The sequence below is a fragment of the Pan paniscus genome, chromosome 15, assembly GCF_029289425.2.
Source record: "Pan paniscus chromosome 15, NHGRI_mPanPan1-v2.0_pri, whole genome shotgun sequence".
NCBI classification, from domain to species: domain Eukaryota; kingdom Metazoa; phylum Chordata; class Mammalia; order Primates; family Hominidae; genus Pan; species Pan paniscus.
Window position 1 is genome coordinate 51,842,454 of NC_073264.2, and position 18,241 is coordinate 51,860,694.

Here is an 18,241-nt window from a genome sequence, read left to right on the forward strand (position 1 = left end):
GCTCCATGTTGCTCCTGGGTGGGCCATTATCCTGCCTTACTTTTCTCCATCCTCCATGGGTCAAGTTGCTTCCTTGATTAGTCCCAATGTGAGTAACTAGATGTTTAAGTTGAAGGTGCTGTATTTACTTGCTCTTTCTGTTCCTCTCCATGAGAGCTACGTATATTACCTGCTTCTAGTCAACCATCTTGGCCACCTCCAGTTCCTAGGATCCTTTAAAATGTATTGAAACTTGTTTTATACCCCCGAACATGGCTGATCTTTGTTAATTTTCCATGTGTTCTTAAAAAGAATGTGTATTCTGCTGCTGCTGTTGAGTGGAATGTTTTATAACTATCAAGTTTGTTGTCAGTGTTCAATTCTTCTACATCTGTGGTAGGCAAATTAAATATCACACAAAGATTTCCATGTCTGAATCTTTAGAAGTTGTGAGTATGTTATTTCAGTTGACAAAAGGGATTTTGCAGACATGATTCAGGTTAAGGAAACTTAGATGGATATTTAGATGAAGCCTAGGTTGTCCAGGTGGGTCCAGTCTAATCACATGAGTTTTTTTGTTTTTGTTTTTGTTTTAACCTATGAGTCTGCCTTTTTATTGCAAGACAACAGGTAGAAGAAACCACACAAACATATAAGGCAAACACTCTTAGAACGATCATCCAGGTTATGAAATAGTTTTCCAGCAATCCCAGACTCTTCATGTACACCTTCTTCACTTTAACCTGTCCCACTATAGAGATTAGTTTTAGTTTTCTATATCATCTAACTAGTTTAATAATTCCATCAGAGATGGATCAGTTTTAAAATTGGAATCTGTTACATAGAAGCTATCCGCATTGGATAGAGCAGGGCTCAGCAGACCCTACGTTTGAATGACTAAGTTGACTTGCTCAGTTTGTCCTTGGAGGGAAGAGACAACGCAAGAAGCGTCTCCATAGTACTGCTTTGCATTCATCATTGTCGTCTCAGCCATCGCCTCTGGAGGCCTGTGAAGTTGGAGCAGCCAGCCCTGGAAGTGGTGCCCAAAGCCTGTCTCACTGGCTTCACCTTTTGGAGGGGTGGGCAACAGCATTTGTCAGACATTTGTCTTGACAGCTGACGATCCTTTTCCTCTGAGCTAGAGGTCTTGGCTGGGCTCCAGGGGAGGCTTGAGCTGCCCCACGGAGACCATGGTGCTGAGCTGTCCCGAGGCACAGCTTGCAGGTGGTAAGGCGACCAAGTCTGAGTCCTTGTTCTCACTGTGATCACTGTGCTGCTGCTTGTGGCATCTCAGAGTCATCCCTGACAAAGGCGGCGCCGCAGGTCTCACAGCGAAAGGCCCTCTGCCTCACGATCTTGGCCACGTGTTGGGAGCTGCTCTCTGAGCCCTTCCTTGCCCAGAGGGGCCCAGTTCTCTGTCTTGGCCTCATCCTTGTGCACCCTGTCGATGCGCTTGGCCAGGCTGCTGGGCCACTTCGCGTCGAAGCTGCAGAAGTCACACTTGAAGTTTCAGTCCTTACAGTGGACTCCGCTGGGTATGCACAGGGAGGCTGCGCTGGAGCAGGAGTTGCACTCAGGACACTTCTCTGGGTGGTCGGCCTGGTGCAGCCAGCTATGCTCCAGGAAGTCAGCCCATCCTGGCCCTGGAAGGCACAGTGCACACACTTGAAGGTGTGCTTGATGCGGATGTGCGATTTGAGATTCGCCTTCATGGTGCAGCGGACGTCGCTGCAGAACTCGCACTCGAAAGGCTTCTCCCCCAGTGCATGATCATGTGCCTTTTCAAGTCTGAGCTGATTTTGAACTTGGCGCTACAGAGCCAGCACTGGAAGGAGATATCCCCAGTGTGGGATCGCAGGTGGACGGTAAGCTGGCTGGAGTTGCGGCTGACATAGGGGCAGAGCTGGCATTTGTATGGCTGCTCGTCCGAGTGGATCCGTAGGTGCTTCTTGAGGCTACTGCTGTCCACGGCAGCATAGTCACACAGGTGACACTCGTGCGGCATCACATGTGCATGGTCAGGTTGTCCTTCCGCTGAAGCACTTGTCACAGAACTCCCACTTGAGCGGTTTGTCACCCGTTGTGGATTCTGAGATAGCGGTCCAAGTCTTTCATGCCATGGAGAGTTTTGAAGTGGCAACTTGGGTAGCAACAGTCGAATGTCCTCTCTCCAAGGGTGGCTGTTTCTTCCCTTGACTCTGAGGGAAGAGTGATGACAGGGGCCTTCTGCTTTCAGTCACTGCTTTCAGTGGAGAGGCAGGTTGCTTTTGGAACATCATTATCAAGTTCTGAAGCTGCACAACTCGATCCTTCCCATCCTTAGGGCCTTCACTCGAAGGTCCGCTCCTTGGTGAGGATTTCCCTGGACAACGCATTTGAAACCTAACCCCAGGGCAGGGAGCCACCTTCCAGGTGTGCAGCCAAAGCCCAGTGCCAAGGAGGCCGGAGACTTGGGTGCCCACATACACCGAAAACAGTCTCTGAGGGGTCCTCAGAGCATCTTTCCAGCATGTTTTTAACAGCAGAGAACCTTTCCCAGCTCTAATCAGAGGGAGAGGTCACTATGGAAAAAGGGTCAGAAATATAATGTTGTTGACTTCTAAAGATGGAAAAAGGAGGCCATGAGCCAAAAAGTGTAAGTGGCCTCTAGAAGCTAGAAAAGACAAAGAAGTAGAAACAAATGTACCTTGCTGACATCTTGGGTGTGTGTGTGTGTGTGTGTGTGCCTGTGCGCGTGTGCGTATGTTTCTCAATGAAATGTTAAACTTCGAGCCTGCAGTACTGTAAAATAATAAATCTGTATTTTTAAATGACTAAGTTCTTGGTAATTTGTTGCAGCACCAAGAGAAAACTAATACATTTGCCAACGTAGTTGGCATTTCTTGTGAGTGTGTGTGTGTGAGTGTGTGTGTGGATGTTTCTTTAGATTCACATTTCTAATTGGTATCACTCTGATTTTTTTAAACACTTAGAATGGAGGTCTACTAGCAATATAATATTTCAGCTTATGTCTGAAAGTTCCTATTTCACCTTCATTTTTTGAAGATATCTTCATTGGGTAAAGAATTTGAGGCTAGTAGTTTCATTTCCTTCAGTACTTTATAGATGCAATATTTTCTTGCATTCTTTCTGATGAAAAATCTGTCATCTTTATTTTTGTTTCTCTGTACATAATGTATCTGTTTCTCTAGCTGCTGAAAAATGAGTGGGATTTATATTTTAAGCAATGGTTTAAGGTACTACAAAAAGGTAATTTTTGGTGAAAAATGGATCAACTAATACTAGGTTGACCAAAGATTGGATTTTTCTGTATATATACTATATATCATAAATATAGTAACTGTATATGTAATTATATGTGAATATATAGTAATGGTTCTCAAAATTTTTGGTCTTAGGATTACTTTGTACTCTTATAAACTATTGAGGACCTCAGAGATTTTGCTTATGTGAATTATATCTAGCAACATTTATCATGTTATAAGAGAAAAACTTTAGAGTATTTATATATTTTTAAATACTGAAAATAAGCCTATTTCATGTTTAACACCATAACATACTTTCGTGAGAAATAAACATATATTCCAAAACAAAGTATTTGAGAACAGCTGTGAAGAAATCTCTTAAATGTCTGGCTTAATAGAGAGTAGCTGAATTATCTCATTTGTTTCTGCATTTGTTCTGTTTTGTCATGTATCATTTTGGTTGAAGTATATGGAAAAAAACCTGATCTCACAGAGGCAAGTACTGTAGTTAGAAAAGGGAAAAGTATTTTAATCTTCTTTGATATAGATAGTCTTCAGTGATACTAAACCAAATCAAACAAGTAGTAGTTTCTTAGAGGTAAGTTGAAATGTAGAATCTGAAATCATATTTTGTACTCTTTTTTTTTTTTTTTTTTTTTGAGACGGATTCTCACTCTTGCCAGTCTGGAGAGTAGTGGCACGATCTCGGCTCACTGTAACCTCCACCTCCCGGGTTCAAGCGATTCTCCTGCCTCAGCCTCCCGAGTAGTTTGGATTACCGGTGTGCACCACCACATCCAGCTAACTTTTTTGTAGTTTTATAGAGACAGGGTTTCACCATATTGGCCAGGCTGGTCTCGATCTCCTGATCTCATGATCTACCCACCTCAACCTCCCAAAGTGCTGGGATTACAGGCCTGAGTCACTGTGCCCGGCCTGTACTCTTAATATTAGAATCCATTGGTCCATCTTGGACTTTGAATGGATCTTTCATCCATGCATGATTTTGTAACATCAAGCATTGGTCGTATGGAAAATATTGGTTACTGGGTTATATATATCCTCTCATTGATTCATACAATTATACAGTATTTTAAAATTATATTCATAAATATCACCACCGATTTTTAACCTGAAAAGTCTTTAAATATTGGAAAACTGTCAAGGCCACAGTGGCAGACACACAATTTCAAAATACATTTTTTTTTTTTTTTTTTTAAGATGAAATCTCACTCTGTTGCCCAGGCTGGAGTGCAGTGGCATTGATCTCGGCTCACTGTAACCTCTGCCTCCCGGGTTCAAGCAATTCTCCTGTCTCAGCCTCCCGAGTAGCTGGGATTACAGGCATGCACCACCACGCCCAGCTAATTTTTTTGTATTTCTGTAGAGATGGGCTTTCTCCATGTTAGCGAGGCTGGTCTCGAACTCCTGACCTCAAGTGATCCACCCGCCTCAGCCTCCCAAAGTGCTGGGATTACAGGTGTGAGCCACTGGTGCCCGGCCTCAAAATTCTAATTTTTTTCTTGAAAGCTTTGAGCATGTAGTCAATCATCTTTGAAATTATAGAATCATTTCATTCATTTTCAAGAAAATGCTATCTGGATATTAAAGTCTGAATAACTAGAGTTTGTCTCTTCATCACTCTTTCATGTAAAAATGGTGTTCCATGAAAACAGCAGCTAGTTTAGCACACTCAAAGAATCACATAAGTGCTTTTCCTTGAGACAAGCATATACTTTGGTATGGAGCAAAAGCGCTTTAGGTGTACTCCCTATTTCATTGCATAGAATATTAAAAATATGTATATGGAAGGGTCAAGATTATATAAAATTAACTTTTTTTTTTTACTGATTCATCAAGAAAATTCTTTCTTTTATTTTTGCTTTTTTGAGATGGAGTCTCAGTCTGTCTCCAGGCTGGAGGGTAGTGGCGCGATCTCAGCTCACTGCAACCTCCGCCTCCCGGGTTCAAGTGATTCTCTTGCCTCAGCCTCCCAAGTAGCTGGAAATACAGATGCACGCCACCATGCCCAGCTAACTTTTCTATTTTTAGTAGAGATGGGGTTTCACCGTGTTGGCCAGGATGATCTTGATCTCTTGACCTCAGGTGATCTGCCCACCTCAGCCTCCCAAAGTGCTGGGATTACGGGCATGAGCCACCGTGCCCGGCTGCATCGAGAAAATTCTTAAGTGAAACTGGCTTCCTTTCCCCTACTCCCCTTGCTGCCTTGATCAAGAGTGTGTAGTGGAGGAAAATACCATGACTGTTCGTATAATTTGGTGCCATTGTTTTGATGCATACTAAGATCAACCACCCGCCCACATCAAACTCGGGTTCTTGCTGCCTTCTTTGCCGAGCTTAGTCTGTGCTCCTCCCCTAAACCTCTACCCAATGTACCCCCAATCCTCTTGCCATTTTCACCAAAAATGAGTTGACTTGCAAAAATGCTAAGACAGCTAGAGAACTTCTTAAATTTATGATCTGATGTTTGAGTCCAGGAGTTTGAGACCAGCCTGAACAACACAGTGAGGCTGCATCTCTACAAAAAAAAAAAAAAAAAAAAAATTTAGCCAAGCATGGTGGCACATGCCTGTAGTCCCAGCTACTCGGGAGGCTGAGGTGGGAGGATTGCTTGAGCCCAGGAGTTTGAAGCTGCAGTAAGCTGTGATTGTGTCACTGCATTCCAGCCTGGGTAACAGAGCAAGACCCCCTCTAGGAAAAAATATGAGAAATAGCCTCCTGAAGATAAGAAATAGATATACTGTAAATGATGTCATGTTTACAGATGACGAACTTCTATTCCTATTTTGCTTATATCTTCTTTGTCAAGAAATGATTTTTTTTTTGTACTGGGGGGAAAAAGTAGAATGGTGTGGGATCCTGAAATATAATTAATGAAGACACTTTAATGGATAGCTGGTCCTGTCCTGTCCAAGACAAATTTCAAGACAATAGAACTCATGAGTGAAATTGCTCAATTTCTGCTAGGGACCTTTGAAGCACTCTGAAGAAAACGAGAGTTGCTACTGGGAACAATGGAGAAAGGAAAGCTAATAATGTAAGATACTAATTGTAAGAAAACATCCTGAGAAAGTGAGAAGGGACAGGATCTAGTTCACAAAGGCGTTTGGCCTGGGGAGCAAGGGCAGTTTATTAATTACAAATTATTAAGAGATGCAGGAAGTGGGTAGAGTTGGTGGTGGTTAAATGAGTAGTTATCTTATGAGAATCAACTTACTGAGAGTAAAGACGAATTGGAGGTATTGGAGATTTGAATAGGACATATGAAACCATTATCTTGGATAGTGAGAAGGTTTTCTTTTTTCTTTTCTCTTTTCTTTCCTCTTTTTTCTCTTTTTTTTTCTTTTCTGTTTTTTCTTTTCTTTTCTGACGGAGTCTTGCTCTTTTGCCCAAGCTGAAGTGCACTGGCGTGATCTCGGCTCACTGCAACCTCTGCCTCCTGGGTTCAAGCAGTTCTTCTGCCTCAGCCTCCTGTGTAGCTGGGATTACAGGCGCCCGCCACCACACCCAGCTAACTTTTTTTTTTCTTTTTGAGATGGAGTCTCGCTCTGTTGCCCAGGCTGGACTCAGTGGCACGATCTCTGCTCACTGCAACCTCTGCTTCCCGGGTTCAAGTGATTCTCCTGCCTCAGCCTCCCAAAGTAGCTGAGACTACAGGCGTGTGCCACCACACCACACTAAAAATTTTAGTATTTTTATTAGAGACGGCGCTTCACCATATTGGCCAGGCTGGTCTCAAACTCCTGACCTTGTGATCTGCCTGCCTCGGCCTCCCAAAGTGCTGGGATTACACGGGTGAGCTATCGTGCCCAGCCAATAGTGAGAAACTTTCTAAAAGCTGGGCGTCATGGCGCATACCTGTAATCCCAGCTACTGGGGAGGCTGAGGCAAGAAAATCCCTCGAGCGCAGGAGTTTGAGGCTGTAGTGAGCTAACATTGTTCCATTGCACTCCAGTCTGGGTGACTATGAAACCCTGTCTCTTAAAAAAAAAAAAAAAAAGTAATGGAATTGTTAAGCAATGTTGAAATCAGTGTTTATGAATTTAAAGTGAGGCCAGTTGGAGCAGCTGACTGTCTTTCTCTGGCCATTTTCAGTTGCTTTGGTGTAATTGCAGAATAGGAAAAGAGTTGAGTTTAACCAGGGTTGGGAAGTTGGGATTGCCATAGGTAAATGTCATAAAGGTAGATAGGGGCAAGCAAAGTGATTGTGTTTCAGGGGAAGTGGCTCTAGTGATGGATCATGGAACATAAGCTGAGTAAAGACATCATGAGGACATGAGGTAGGTGTAAGGCTTAGTGATGGACAGTGGAAAAGTGGTGGGATCAATGGATAGAGGAAACGAATTTTAGAAGTGAAGAAGAAAGATGGATGTCCAAAGGCTTGGATGCTTGAAATAAAGACCAGAGATGGTGAAATTATTGACAAGGTAGAGTGTGGTCTCATCTTTCTCTCCACGATTCGAATATATCAAATATGAGATATTGAAAGCACTAAGAGTAGTGATAGAGGTAGTAGTGAGAAAAAGACAGTGACCCAAGTTCTAAAATCAGTGAGGGAGGTGGCCAGGAGGTAGGTAGATGACTGCAACAAGGAATGTCTAATCTGTTTCTAATTATAGCCTACTGCTTGGGATTGATCTCTTGGAAAATCAGTAGTAATGAGGCTTGAATTTGTGTATTATATACAAATATATAATATGGAAATGTATATATTATACTGTAATAGACAAATGTATATATTCTCTCTACATATATATTATATATCTCCCTGTCGGTGGTATCATAGCCATGACAGGAATGGCCTGAGCAAAGCACACAGCAATCTTGGCTCATTTACAGATTGCAATGGACAATTTACCAGCCAGTGAAGTGATCACCTTGTGGGCTAAGGTGGAGAAAAGATGTCTAACTAGGGGAAGGGAGTGGAATAAAAACCCTGTAGTTAATTTTGTACTTTGTACTTCTAGAAAGTATAAAGAAGCTTAAATAATCTTTTCAAAGGAAATCTTCAAAGGTGTACTCATTTGTTGTCTACTACTTGTTTGGGGGTTCCTCTTATAGGTTCCACTATGAATCGCTATTCCTAAGTAGATGGGAACATCTGTAGAAAACTCTTTGTGCCTATGTCCAGATCATACTGTTCTGTGGGCAAAAAACCTCGTGGCTTCTTTTCTAAAGCCCCCATTTTCAGACACCTATTGCAAATCTTAGGAGCAGTAATGTCAGTTTCTTCTCCCCAATACCACATGTTTACTTCTCCAGTTATCTCTGGTCAATGAAGACAAGCGCAGTCTTATTTCAGGGTCAAAGTACAGCCAGTTTAGTACTGCTTGAAAAGTGGAATCCAAGGGCTGTCACCCTGGACATCAACATAAAAATAAAATTGCTGCATTTAATTAGCTTCCACCACTGCAGGCTACTGCTGCTGCCTTCTCTCCCCGGCAAGATTCTACCACTTTTTCTTTCCCCAGGTGGATGTATCATGTTTAAACATGAAAATTGCCCTGTTCTCTCCAGGAAACCAACCGTAGAACTAAACTCTACCTTTCTTGGACTTCATCTTTTCTAGAATTGCATACATCTTGTATCTTCTCTAGGGTCAGGCTGGAAAATCAAGACCACTTTATCCTTCCCCGATATCCAACTAGTTCTAGGTCTCAATTAGGATAAGGTTTGGCTGCATATAATAAGAAAATCCAAAATAATAGTTACTTGAACAACTAAAAGTTTATTCCTTTTTCCTAAAGTCCAGAAGGAATTAATTGAGGCCTCACATGATAGCTAAATGAATTTGTCAGAGATATAGGCTCTTTCCAGCTCTCTACACTGCCATCTGTAGGATGTGGCCCTCATCTTTATGGTCCAACATAGTTGCTAGATCTTCAATCATCATCTTCACTCTAGGCAGTAGGAACAAAAACAGGTGTATTCCCCCTCTTTATTTTTGGAGATGGGGTCTTGCTCTGTTGCCCAGGCAGGAGTGCAGTGTAGTAATCATAGCTACTGCAGCCTCAAACTCCTGAGCTTAAGGGATCCTCCCACCTTAGCTTCCTGAGTAGCTAGGACTGCAGGCACTGTGTCTGGCTAAATTTAAAAAAAAAAAAATTTTTTTAGAGACAAGATCTCACTATACTGCCCAGGCTGGTCTCACACTCCTGGGCTTAAGTGACATTCCTGCCTCAGTCTCCCTAGTAGCTGGGACTATGGGATTATGCCATCATGCCAGCTTATCCCCTCTTTTAAGACGTCTTCCCAGACCTCCTGCATATCAGTGGCCAAAACCTCGTCACATGGTCACACCTAGCTGCAAAAGAGGCTAGAGAATATAGTCTTATAGCTGGGTAATAACATGCATGGTCAAATTTCAGCCTTCTTTTTTTTGAGGAGGAAGGGGAGGATGGTTAACTGGAAGCAACTATTTGTCCTGCCTTTTCCTCCTACTCAATACACAGACAACATAGCAAGAGATACTGTTGCCCTTTGAGAAGCCAAACAGAGTTTAGTATGGCTAAATTCACTAATTATTACTTTATGAATTAATCAGAAGGTATTCTTAAGAATTTAAAATCTTAAGTATTCTCACCACAAAAGTGATAAGAATGTGAGGTTATATATGTTAATTAGCTCAATTTAGCTATTTCACAATGTATATGTATTTCTTTTCTTTTTCTTTTTCTTTTTTTTTTTGAGATGGACTCTTGCTCTGTTGCCCAGGCTGGAGTGCAGTGGTGCGATCTCGGCTCATTGCAAGCTCCGCCTCCCGGGTTCACGCCATTCTTGTGCCTCAGCCTCCTGAGTAGCTGGGACTACAGGTGCCTGTTACCATGCCCGGCTCATTTTTTTTTTGTATTTTTAGTAGAGACAGGGTTTCGCCATGTTAGCCAGAATGGTCTCGATCTCGTGACCTCGTGATCCGCCCGCCTCGGCCTCCCAAAGTGCTGGGATTACAGGTGTGAGCCACCGTGCCCAGCCATGTATATGTATTTCAAAACATTGCATAAGATATATATGTACAATTTTTATTTGTCGATTTAAAAAAGAATGGAGACTTGAGGACATGGGGTGTTCTTAAACAGTAGTGTGACATTCAGTCTTATTTTAGAAGAATCCTATTTGGAGGCTGTGTGGGGAGAGCAGGTTGGAGTGGGGCAACTTTAAGAGGTTCATGGTAACCTTGGCAAGTACAGGTTTGATGAAATGATGGGGGCGGGGTCAGGGAAAGGCAATTCCAAATCTTGGACTTTCAGATCATTGATTTTTTTCTAATGTCTTGTGATCTTTTTCTTTTACCCACTTCACCATTATGTGAACTACCTCAGAATTGCTTAAATATCCTGCTTTTTGACCATCATTTAAGAAAAAATATTTCCAACAAATCTACTTTAGCATCTCCACTTCAAAAAAGTCTTTACTCCCAAACACTGACCCTACCAGTTTTCATACACATCAACCATCTGCCCACATCCACCTCTGGTTCTTGCTTATACCCACTGTGACTTGCATGGACACTGTTAAATTGACATGTAGTATCTGGAGAATACATAGGAATCAGGACAAAGGGGTGGGGAGAGGGAAAGGACAAAAGAAGGAATGATATGAGAAATAGTGCTAAGATGAGTGACCACACTTGTCACTAGACAGCACTGAATATGGTACTTTTTTTTTTTTTTTTTTTTTTTTTTTTTAGAAGGAGTCTCATTCTGTCACCCAAGCTGGAGTGCAATGGTGTGATCTTGGCTCACTGCCACCTCCACCTCCCGGGTTCAAGCGATTCTCCTGACTCAGCCTCCTGAGTAGCTGGGATTACAGGCGCGCACCACCATGCCCGGCTGATTTTTGTATTTTTAGTAGAGACGGGGTTTCACCGTGTTAGTCAGGATGGTCTCAAATCTCCTAACCTTGTGATCCACCTGCCTTCTGCCTCCCAAAGTGCTGAGATTACAGGCGTGAGCCACTGTGCCTGGCCAGTGCTGAACTTTTCATAATAAACTATAGGTGTATGGTTAGGCTAGCATAAATGGTTTCTAGTGAGTTTTTACTCGGAATACCATCTATTCTTCAGAGTAGCTAGAAGGGCAAGGAAGATTAAGGTGCTTGACACCACACTTAGTACATTTTTTTATCCATAACACTTCAAACATTTTAACTGGAAATCATTTCAAACTTACAAATAGGGTTACAATGATAATACAAATAATCCTTGCTTCGTTGCCTTATTTCTCTCACTCTCTCACATTCTCCCTCACACGTGTATGCACATGCCTGGGTAATTTTGTTTCTGGATCATTTAAGAATAAGTTGCATATATCAGTCGGGCATGGTGGCTCATGCCTATAATCCCAGCACTTCGGGAGGCTGAGGCAGGTGGATCACGAGGTCAGAAGATCGAGACCATCCTGGCTAACACAGTGAAACCCCGTCTCTACTAAAAATACAAAAAAATAGCCGGGCGTGGTGGCAGGTGCCTGTAGTCCCAGCTACTCGGGAGGCTGAGGCAGGAGAATGGCATGAACCTGGGAGGCGGAGGTTGCAGTGAGCCAAGATCACGCCACTGCACTCCAGCCTGGGTGACAGAGCAAGACTGTCTCAATTTTTTTTTTAAGTTGCATATATCATAGTCTCTATTCCTAAATACACCAGTGTATACTTTTGTAGAAGATACTTTTACATAAATGCAGTAACTAACTTCAGTATATTTAATATTGATATAATACTGTTTTCTAAGCTACTATCCTTATTCCAATTTTGTCAGTAACTTCAATGTCCTTTATAGCAGTGGTCCCCAACCTCTTTGGCACCAGGGTCTGGTTTTGTGGAAGACAATTTCCCACGGACCGGGGTTGAAACGGGACGGATGGTTTTGGGATGATTCAAACGCATTATGTTTATTGTGCATCTTATTTCTATTATTACATTGTAATATATAATGAAATAATTATATAATTCACCATAATGTAGACTTAGAGGGAGCCCTGAGCTTGTTTTCCTGCAACTAGACGGTCCCATCTGGGGGTTATGGGAGACAGTGACAGATCATCAGGCATTAATTAGATTCTCCTAAGGAGTGCGCAACCTAGATCCCTTGCATGTGCAGTTCACAATAAGGTTTGCGCTCCTATGAGAATCTAATGCCACGGCTGATAAGACAGGAGGCAGAGCTCATGCACTAATGGGAGATACGGGGAATGGCCGTAAATACAGATGAAGTTTTGCTTGGGTCACCTGCTGCTCACCTCCTGCTGTGTGGCCTGGTTCCTAATGCCCAGGAGGCTGGGGACCACCTGCTTTACATTTTCTTCTCCAACACAGAATCTAGTGTAGGATTAGGTACTGCATTTAGTTATCATGTCTACTTAGACTCCTTTAATTTGGAACACGGCCACATCTTATTTTTTTGACATTGACACTTTTTAAAGAGTCCCTTTTATTGTTCATAGTATTAAAATACTAGATAACCTGTTAGTACCTGGCACAGGGTTAGTACTTATTTATTGCTTGATCTTGAAGACAGATATGCCTCCAAATAGGAAAGAAAAATAATTGGTAAATGTTCATCTGGGCTGTAAGCACTGTTAAGAGCTGTCTACTTTGCCTCAACTAGTAAAGCATATCCCATGTAATCATTTTTCAGAATTAAATACTATTTTAATACAAGGGTATCCAGCTCTATTTTACATTGTTGCCTACTCATTACAACATTTCACTGATTTAGTTATACAGTTCTCTGCTTTGGAATTTTAACTTTATATGGAATTTTTTAAAAAGTCTGTCAAAACTAGCCATGTCTCCTGATTTGCAAGTGAAGCAACCAAACAAAGAATAGAAAGCACTTCTGGGTGAAATTTAACCTTTTGATCAGGAGATTATATAATAGACATTTCACATAATTTAAGTGAGAATTCCAGTCTTATGGCCAAAACATAACTATTATTATGGGGAAAATGGACATCAAGTACATGTTAGAAAATTACTTCTTATAATTTTGCACAGTAAATAGGACTACAAAACACACAGGCTGCACAAATCTCAATGAAGTGCAGAATTATATTGAATGCTAGGTTAAGGACCTTACCCATTTGACACTAATCTTATTTTGGTGCTCACAGCACAGAGTCCATCAACACTTGATTATCTTCTGTATGGATGTAGATTTTCTAATCTTCTTTTCTGTGTAAATCTTACCACTCCACCACAAACAGATGGCAGGAATGTTTTACACAGTACTTTCTTCAGAGTGCAGTGTACATGGTTGCCATTGAACAAACACTGACAGTTCTGCCAGAAGTAGGAATTGATAGAAGTGTTGCAACACAGACAAACCTGAGCCTCTAGTCCCAAGTTCCCTACTTAGCTGGCAGTGTGGCCTTGAGTTTGCTAAGCTTCCATTTTCTCATCCATAAAATGGGAATAATGGTAGTTCCTGCCACATAAAGGCAGTATGAGGTTGGTATAAAAGCTTTGAAATGAAATAAAACAGGCTTGTGAGATGGGTCAGTTTGGCCAACATTTCCAATTCTACATTTCAGTGTTCAGCATATTAACATGCTTTTAGGTTGTTTTTGTGTTTCCAACTGCATATATCTCATCATTCATGAGCTGCTCAATTAAGAAAGTCTGAGCCACCCCTAAAGATGGCAACATGAAATAAAGCCATCTTTGAAGCACCCAAAATCACAAACAGGGCCTTGCCCAAGGTTAAGTCATGATTCTGCAGGTAAACTATGCCCTGCCACAGTATACGGGGACCCCAAACTGGCTGGTGTAAAAGTCATCCTTCTATAATAGAAATGGAGTCCCAATGCTCTAAATCCTACACAAATCACTTGGGGAATCTCTTTAAAATGAAGATTCTGATTTAGTAGGTCTGGAGTGCGGGCTGAGATTCTGCATTTGTAGAATGTGTTTAGTGAAATATTTTGATGCTATCATTCTAAAGACCAATGATAAATACACTGAAACTTTATTAAAAGGTCAGGGTATATAGAAAACAAAAGGCATGTTTGCAAAATTATTTATTTACATCTTAAGCTCACATTAAAATCTTTCTAGGATAGAATGGCTAAGATGAAATATACAAAGCTGATATAAACACAGAACTTATTAATCTTTATCTGAACAGAAACATAGAGATGGCTTTAGATAATCTGTTTTTCCTTCACAAACCAATGTTCCCTTAAGTCATGCCATGATAATGTCTCCCCATTAAGAACTTAACTTGTATTGATTGCCCAAAAAAGCTGAGAAGCAAAAAGCTAACTTTGATTTGTTAAACAGCTATTCATATGCCACAAAACCAAAACTACTTTACAGTGCTGAGAGGTCCAGATAGGTCCAAACGTGATGATTTTTAAATGAGTGCTTTGGTTAATTAGGCTTTGACTTGGTTTTTGGCATTACTTGTATAATTATATCATTCCCATGAGTCACTACAGGTAATCCATTCAAAACATGACTTGCTTAATACTATCACAAAGCACTTAGCCTTGCCTTGACTGGAAATACCTTTAAGATGCTGACAATAGCAACAATTTCTCCTTTCCTTCACTCAGCAAAAGAAATCACATAAATCACAAAATAAAAAATTCATTTCTCACATGTTAAAAAAGCAAAGTCTGCCATAAACCCTTAGAGAAGAAACAGTTTCTCATAATGTCTGCCCTGGGTAATAGTGCAGTATTAAAATCCTAGACCTGCAAGATTCTTCCTATGCCTTGGAAGCCTATGACTTCATGATCTACTCATGAAAAATATGCCGAAGGCTAAATATGCAATGCATTGAAATTTCTGGGAAGAATTCACATTTAAAACAGTTTTAAAAATCTGGATTTAGTAAGAGTTTTAGAAAAATAAATAAAACACTGTGGTTCTACTTCTCCCCTTCTACTCTCCCTTCACAAATCTGAGCTTAAGTGCAGGCTTCTAAAAAGCAGAAGAGAGTAAAATAGGATGAGAGGGGTGGGTTTTACTATCCACATTTTCCTTTTCTTAGTGTAACGTATTATCTCAAAGGCAAACTTGATTCCCTTTTCTTGAAACGAAGATCCCATCTTCTGAGACGATCTTAAATAATTGTTCTTAAATCAAAAAGTTTGAAAATCAGTGCTTTTAATAAGCAACTAAATGCCTATAAAATATATAACTTAATATTTTGAAGAGTGCTATTGTAAAGTTTGAAACAAGATCTAAACATATTTTTAAGTTTACACTTAATGTCTTTAAAAGGTCTTTTAAAAGCTATAAGTTCTATTATAAATTGCCAACTAAATTATAAATTGCCACTCACCTTCTCAAAAATTGTTGCACAAATGCATACATTTAAGGTATCTGTATGATATTTCTCATATTGATCTTTTTCCCAATCTCATAAGTGGGATAAAATGAGAAATTAAGCACCTAGATGTTGGTTAAATTCATTTGAGCAGCATTTTGATTTTGAATAGAGATTCTAAATGTAGTCTAAACTTTCCAGAAAGTCATATTTACATTCATTGTACATTTTATATACACATAAATACAAATTTATAGGAAATAAACAAATTAACCTACACCTCTCATACTGTAAAAGACAAAAATTAAAAATACAACAACTGTGATCACATGCTAAGGCCAGCTATCTGGGAAATATTATTGTTCAGTTCCAACAGCAATAACTTTGAGTAACTTGACACATATCACATAAATACACTACAGGTACTTAGTTTATTTTTGTCCTTAGCCTAGGCCAATCCACAGTTTTAAGTGAAACAATTTTCTGTGAAAGCTAATGCCATACAAGTAGTCAAACACTTACTAGAAATGTTTGCACCGCAGAAGAAAGATCTAAAGAAGGCGTAATAGCAGATGTCAAATATTTTGAAGTATAATTATAGGGAAGGATTAAAATTAACTCTTTATCCAGGGGGAACTCGGCTTTCTGACAAGAGCTGTGCAAAAATTCAAAGGTTTGCTTCATCAGTGTGAACTCCCAGTCCTACAAAAAACAGTGCCTTGTCAAGGCTCTTGTAGTGAGGCCTCCTGGGTTGACCGGTGAGACTCATAAGCCCCCAAGAAACCCTGAAGTTCCCTGATGGAAATTATTTTGTTGAGATTGAGTTTCTGACATGATGACTTCTTGGGCAGTTTGCTTTCTCTTGTGTTCCTGCCCATAAAGCAGTGCTTCATTTTGCTGTTCACCTTTTGTAAATAGATGGGCTTGGCCCTCCAGGAATATATCAAAGCGAACTTTTCGGATTATTGTCTCATGAAAACAAGCAGGTGGTTGTGATGAGCTTGGAAAGTGCCCTGCACCTAGTAAGTCTTCCACCAACTGCTGGCGGAAGTGGCTAGAAGCAGAGATTATAATTGGAAGAAAAAAAAGGTTACCGAATCTAAAATGTTGACTGTTCTATAAAGTTTTGATCTTGAGCATGAGTGGAAAGTCCTATTTGGCACTCCTTGACCTCAGGTGGCATGCCAATGATTATCACAGTAAGAAATTCTTAGAATCAGATTTGAGGTATAGAAGGAATAAGAAACACAGAAAATTTTGACCTATATTAAATAAACTCTTCTATAAGTCAGGTTTTTAACCCTAAAATCAAGGCCTTTTTTCCCCCAGAATATTAAATTTACTAAAAACGTAGAAATAAAAATTCTAGTATGGCTGTAAATATATAAGACAAATAAATGAGGTCACATGGTTTATACATTTCAAATTCTTAGAGAGGCCCTACAGTAGTTCAGGAAGACAGTTTACAGTATCATTCCCTGAGTTCTTGAGGCAACCTCAAGTAAATTTATGAACTCCAAGATTTGAGAGACAGAAAACCTACATGGTCTGCTTATCCCTCTTTTCTAAGAGTAGCTATTTACTCCAAAGTGGTTTGTTCAGTGCTTTCCCTATAGTTCAACTGCTTTAATTATGTGGCTTTATCCGTTTCTTAGAAGACCAGCTCCCCAAATGAAACTTTTAAGAGAAAGAAGAAAAGGCTGTTTAAAGCAAGTAAGCTTTTAACATTAGTTAAGAGTGCAATTGAGTAAATCAGTTCTAAATCTATAATACAAGAAGAGTGGTAATACTGTCACAGGCGTTAGAAGGTTAGAATTCTACAGATTTGGGTTTGTCTGACGTCAGTGGTTAATAACCACTTAATAAGCCCTGCCTCCTAACCAATTATACTCTACTAATTGTCTACCAATTCAAAGAACCAAAACTATTATAATGACTTTCCAATATTTAAATATGTAAGAACACCTAAATTTGGTTTTAAAATAAAGTTTATAACAACCATTCTCATCAGATCTCAAACTTCAAATATCTAGACTTTACACATAGATTTGTAATAATTAAAAAAAACCCCCCAAAACCACAAAAACTCATTCAAAACTGGTATTTTTTAGGTTCTTGAATTTTCATATGTCTACATTCTTGATGGCTATTAAAATTTTAAAATAAATTCAAATCTTGGGAATAATTTAAGTAGTGAAATATGTGAGTATTTATTTTCAAACTCCCATAAGGGTCTACTTAGAAAAACTAATTATGATAAATGGAAACTCCAGTTGTGTTGCTGGCAGTTTTAGGTTAGGCTTAATTTTAAGTTGAGAACCTACTGAAATGTTCATCTATTTCAGTAAAGTGCACAAATATGAGTGTACCCTTTGGTTTGGCTATGACCTCAAAGGAGGTGTAGAAGTCAATGGCGCTGGTGTCAGATTCCTAACTATATTACTGAGGCTGGCAATCTTCTCCTCCAGGAGGTAATTTTTCTTCTCTGCTGTTTTCTGTCGCTGTTCAGTCACTTCCAGAGCTTTCAACAACTGGGCATTTTCAACATACAAGTCCTTCACCATTGCGTCTGCCTTAGTGTTCTTGCAGAGCTAGAAACAGAACCAGAAACATCTTGACTCCATTTCTGTAACTCTTCTTAAACCTTCAGTTTAAGGTCTGACATAAGGACAGTTGTTTTATAAAGGCAAATCACTTCTTCTAATTATATTCTTTTATTTTACAAAAT

At 40.1% G+C, this 18,241-nt stretch overlaps 1 protein-coding gene and 1 pseudogene across 5 annotated transcripts in view; both read right to left on the reverse strand.

The window, feature by feature from the left end:
- Window positions 1-1,061: 1,061 nt before the first annotated feature.
- On the reverse strand, window positions 1,062-12,125 carry LOC100989813 (zinc finger protein 64-like; annotated as a pseudogene).
- A 2,114-nt stretch (window positions 12,126-14,239) lies between these two features.
- The window catches only part of NIN (ninein), a 111,670-nt gene continuing 107,668 nt past the window's right edge, over window positions 14,240-18,241 (reverse strand). For all 5 annotated transcript variants that reach the window (XM_003831729.7, XM_063596203.1, XM_063596202.1 and 2 more), the window contains one exon: window positions 14,240-18,104. In XM_003831729.7, coding sequence (XP_003831777.3) covers window positions 17,895-18,104 — 210 coding nt within the window. In that variant the 3' untranslated portion in view covers window positions 14,240-17,894. The remainder of the gene's footprint in view (window positions 18,105-18,241) is intronic.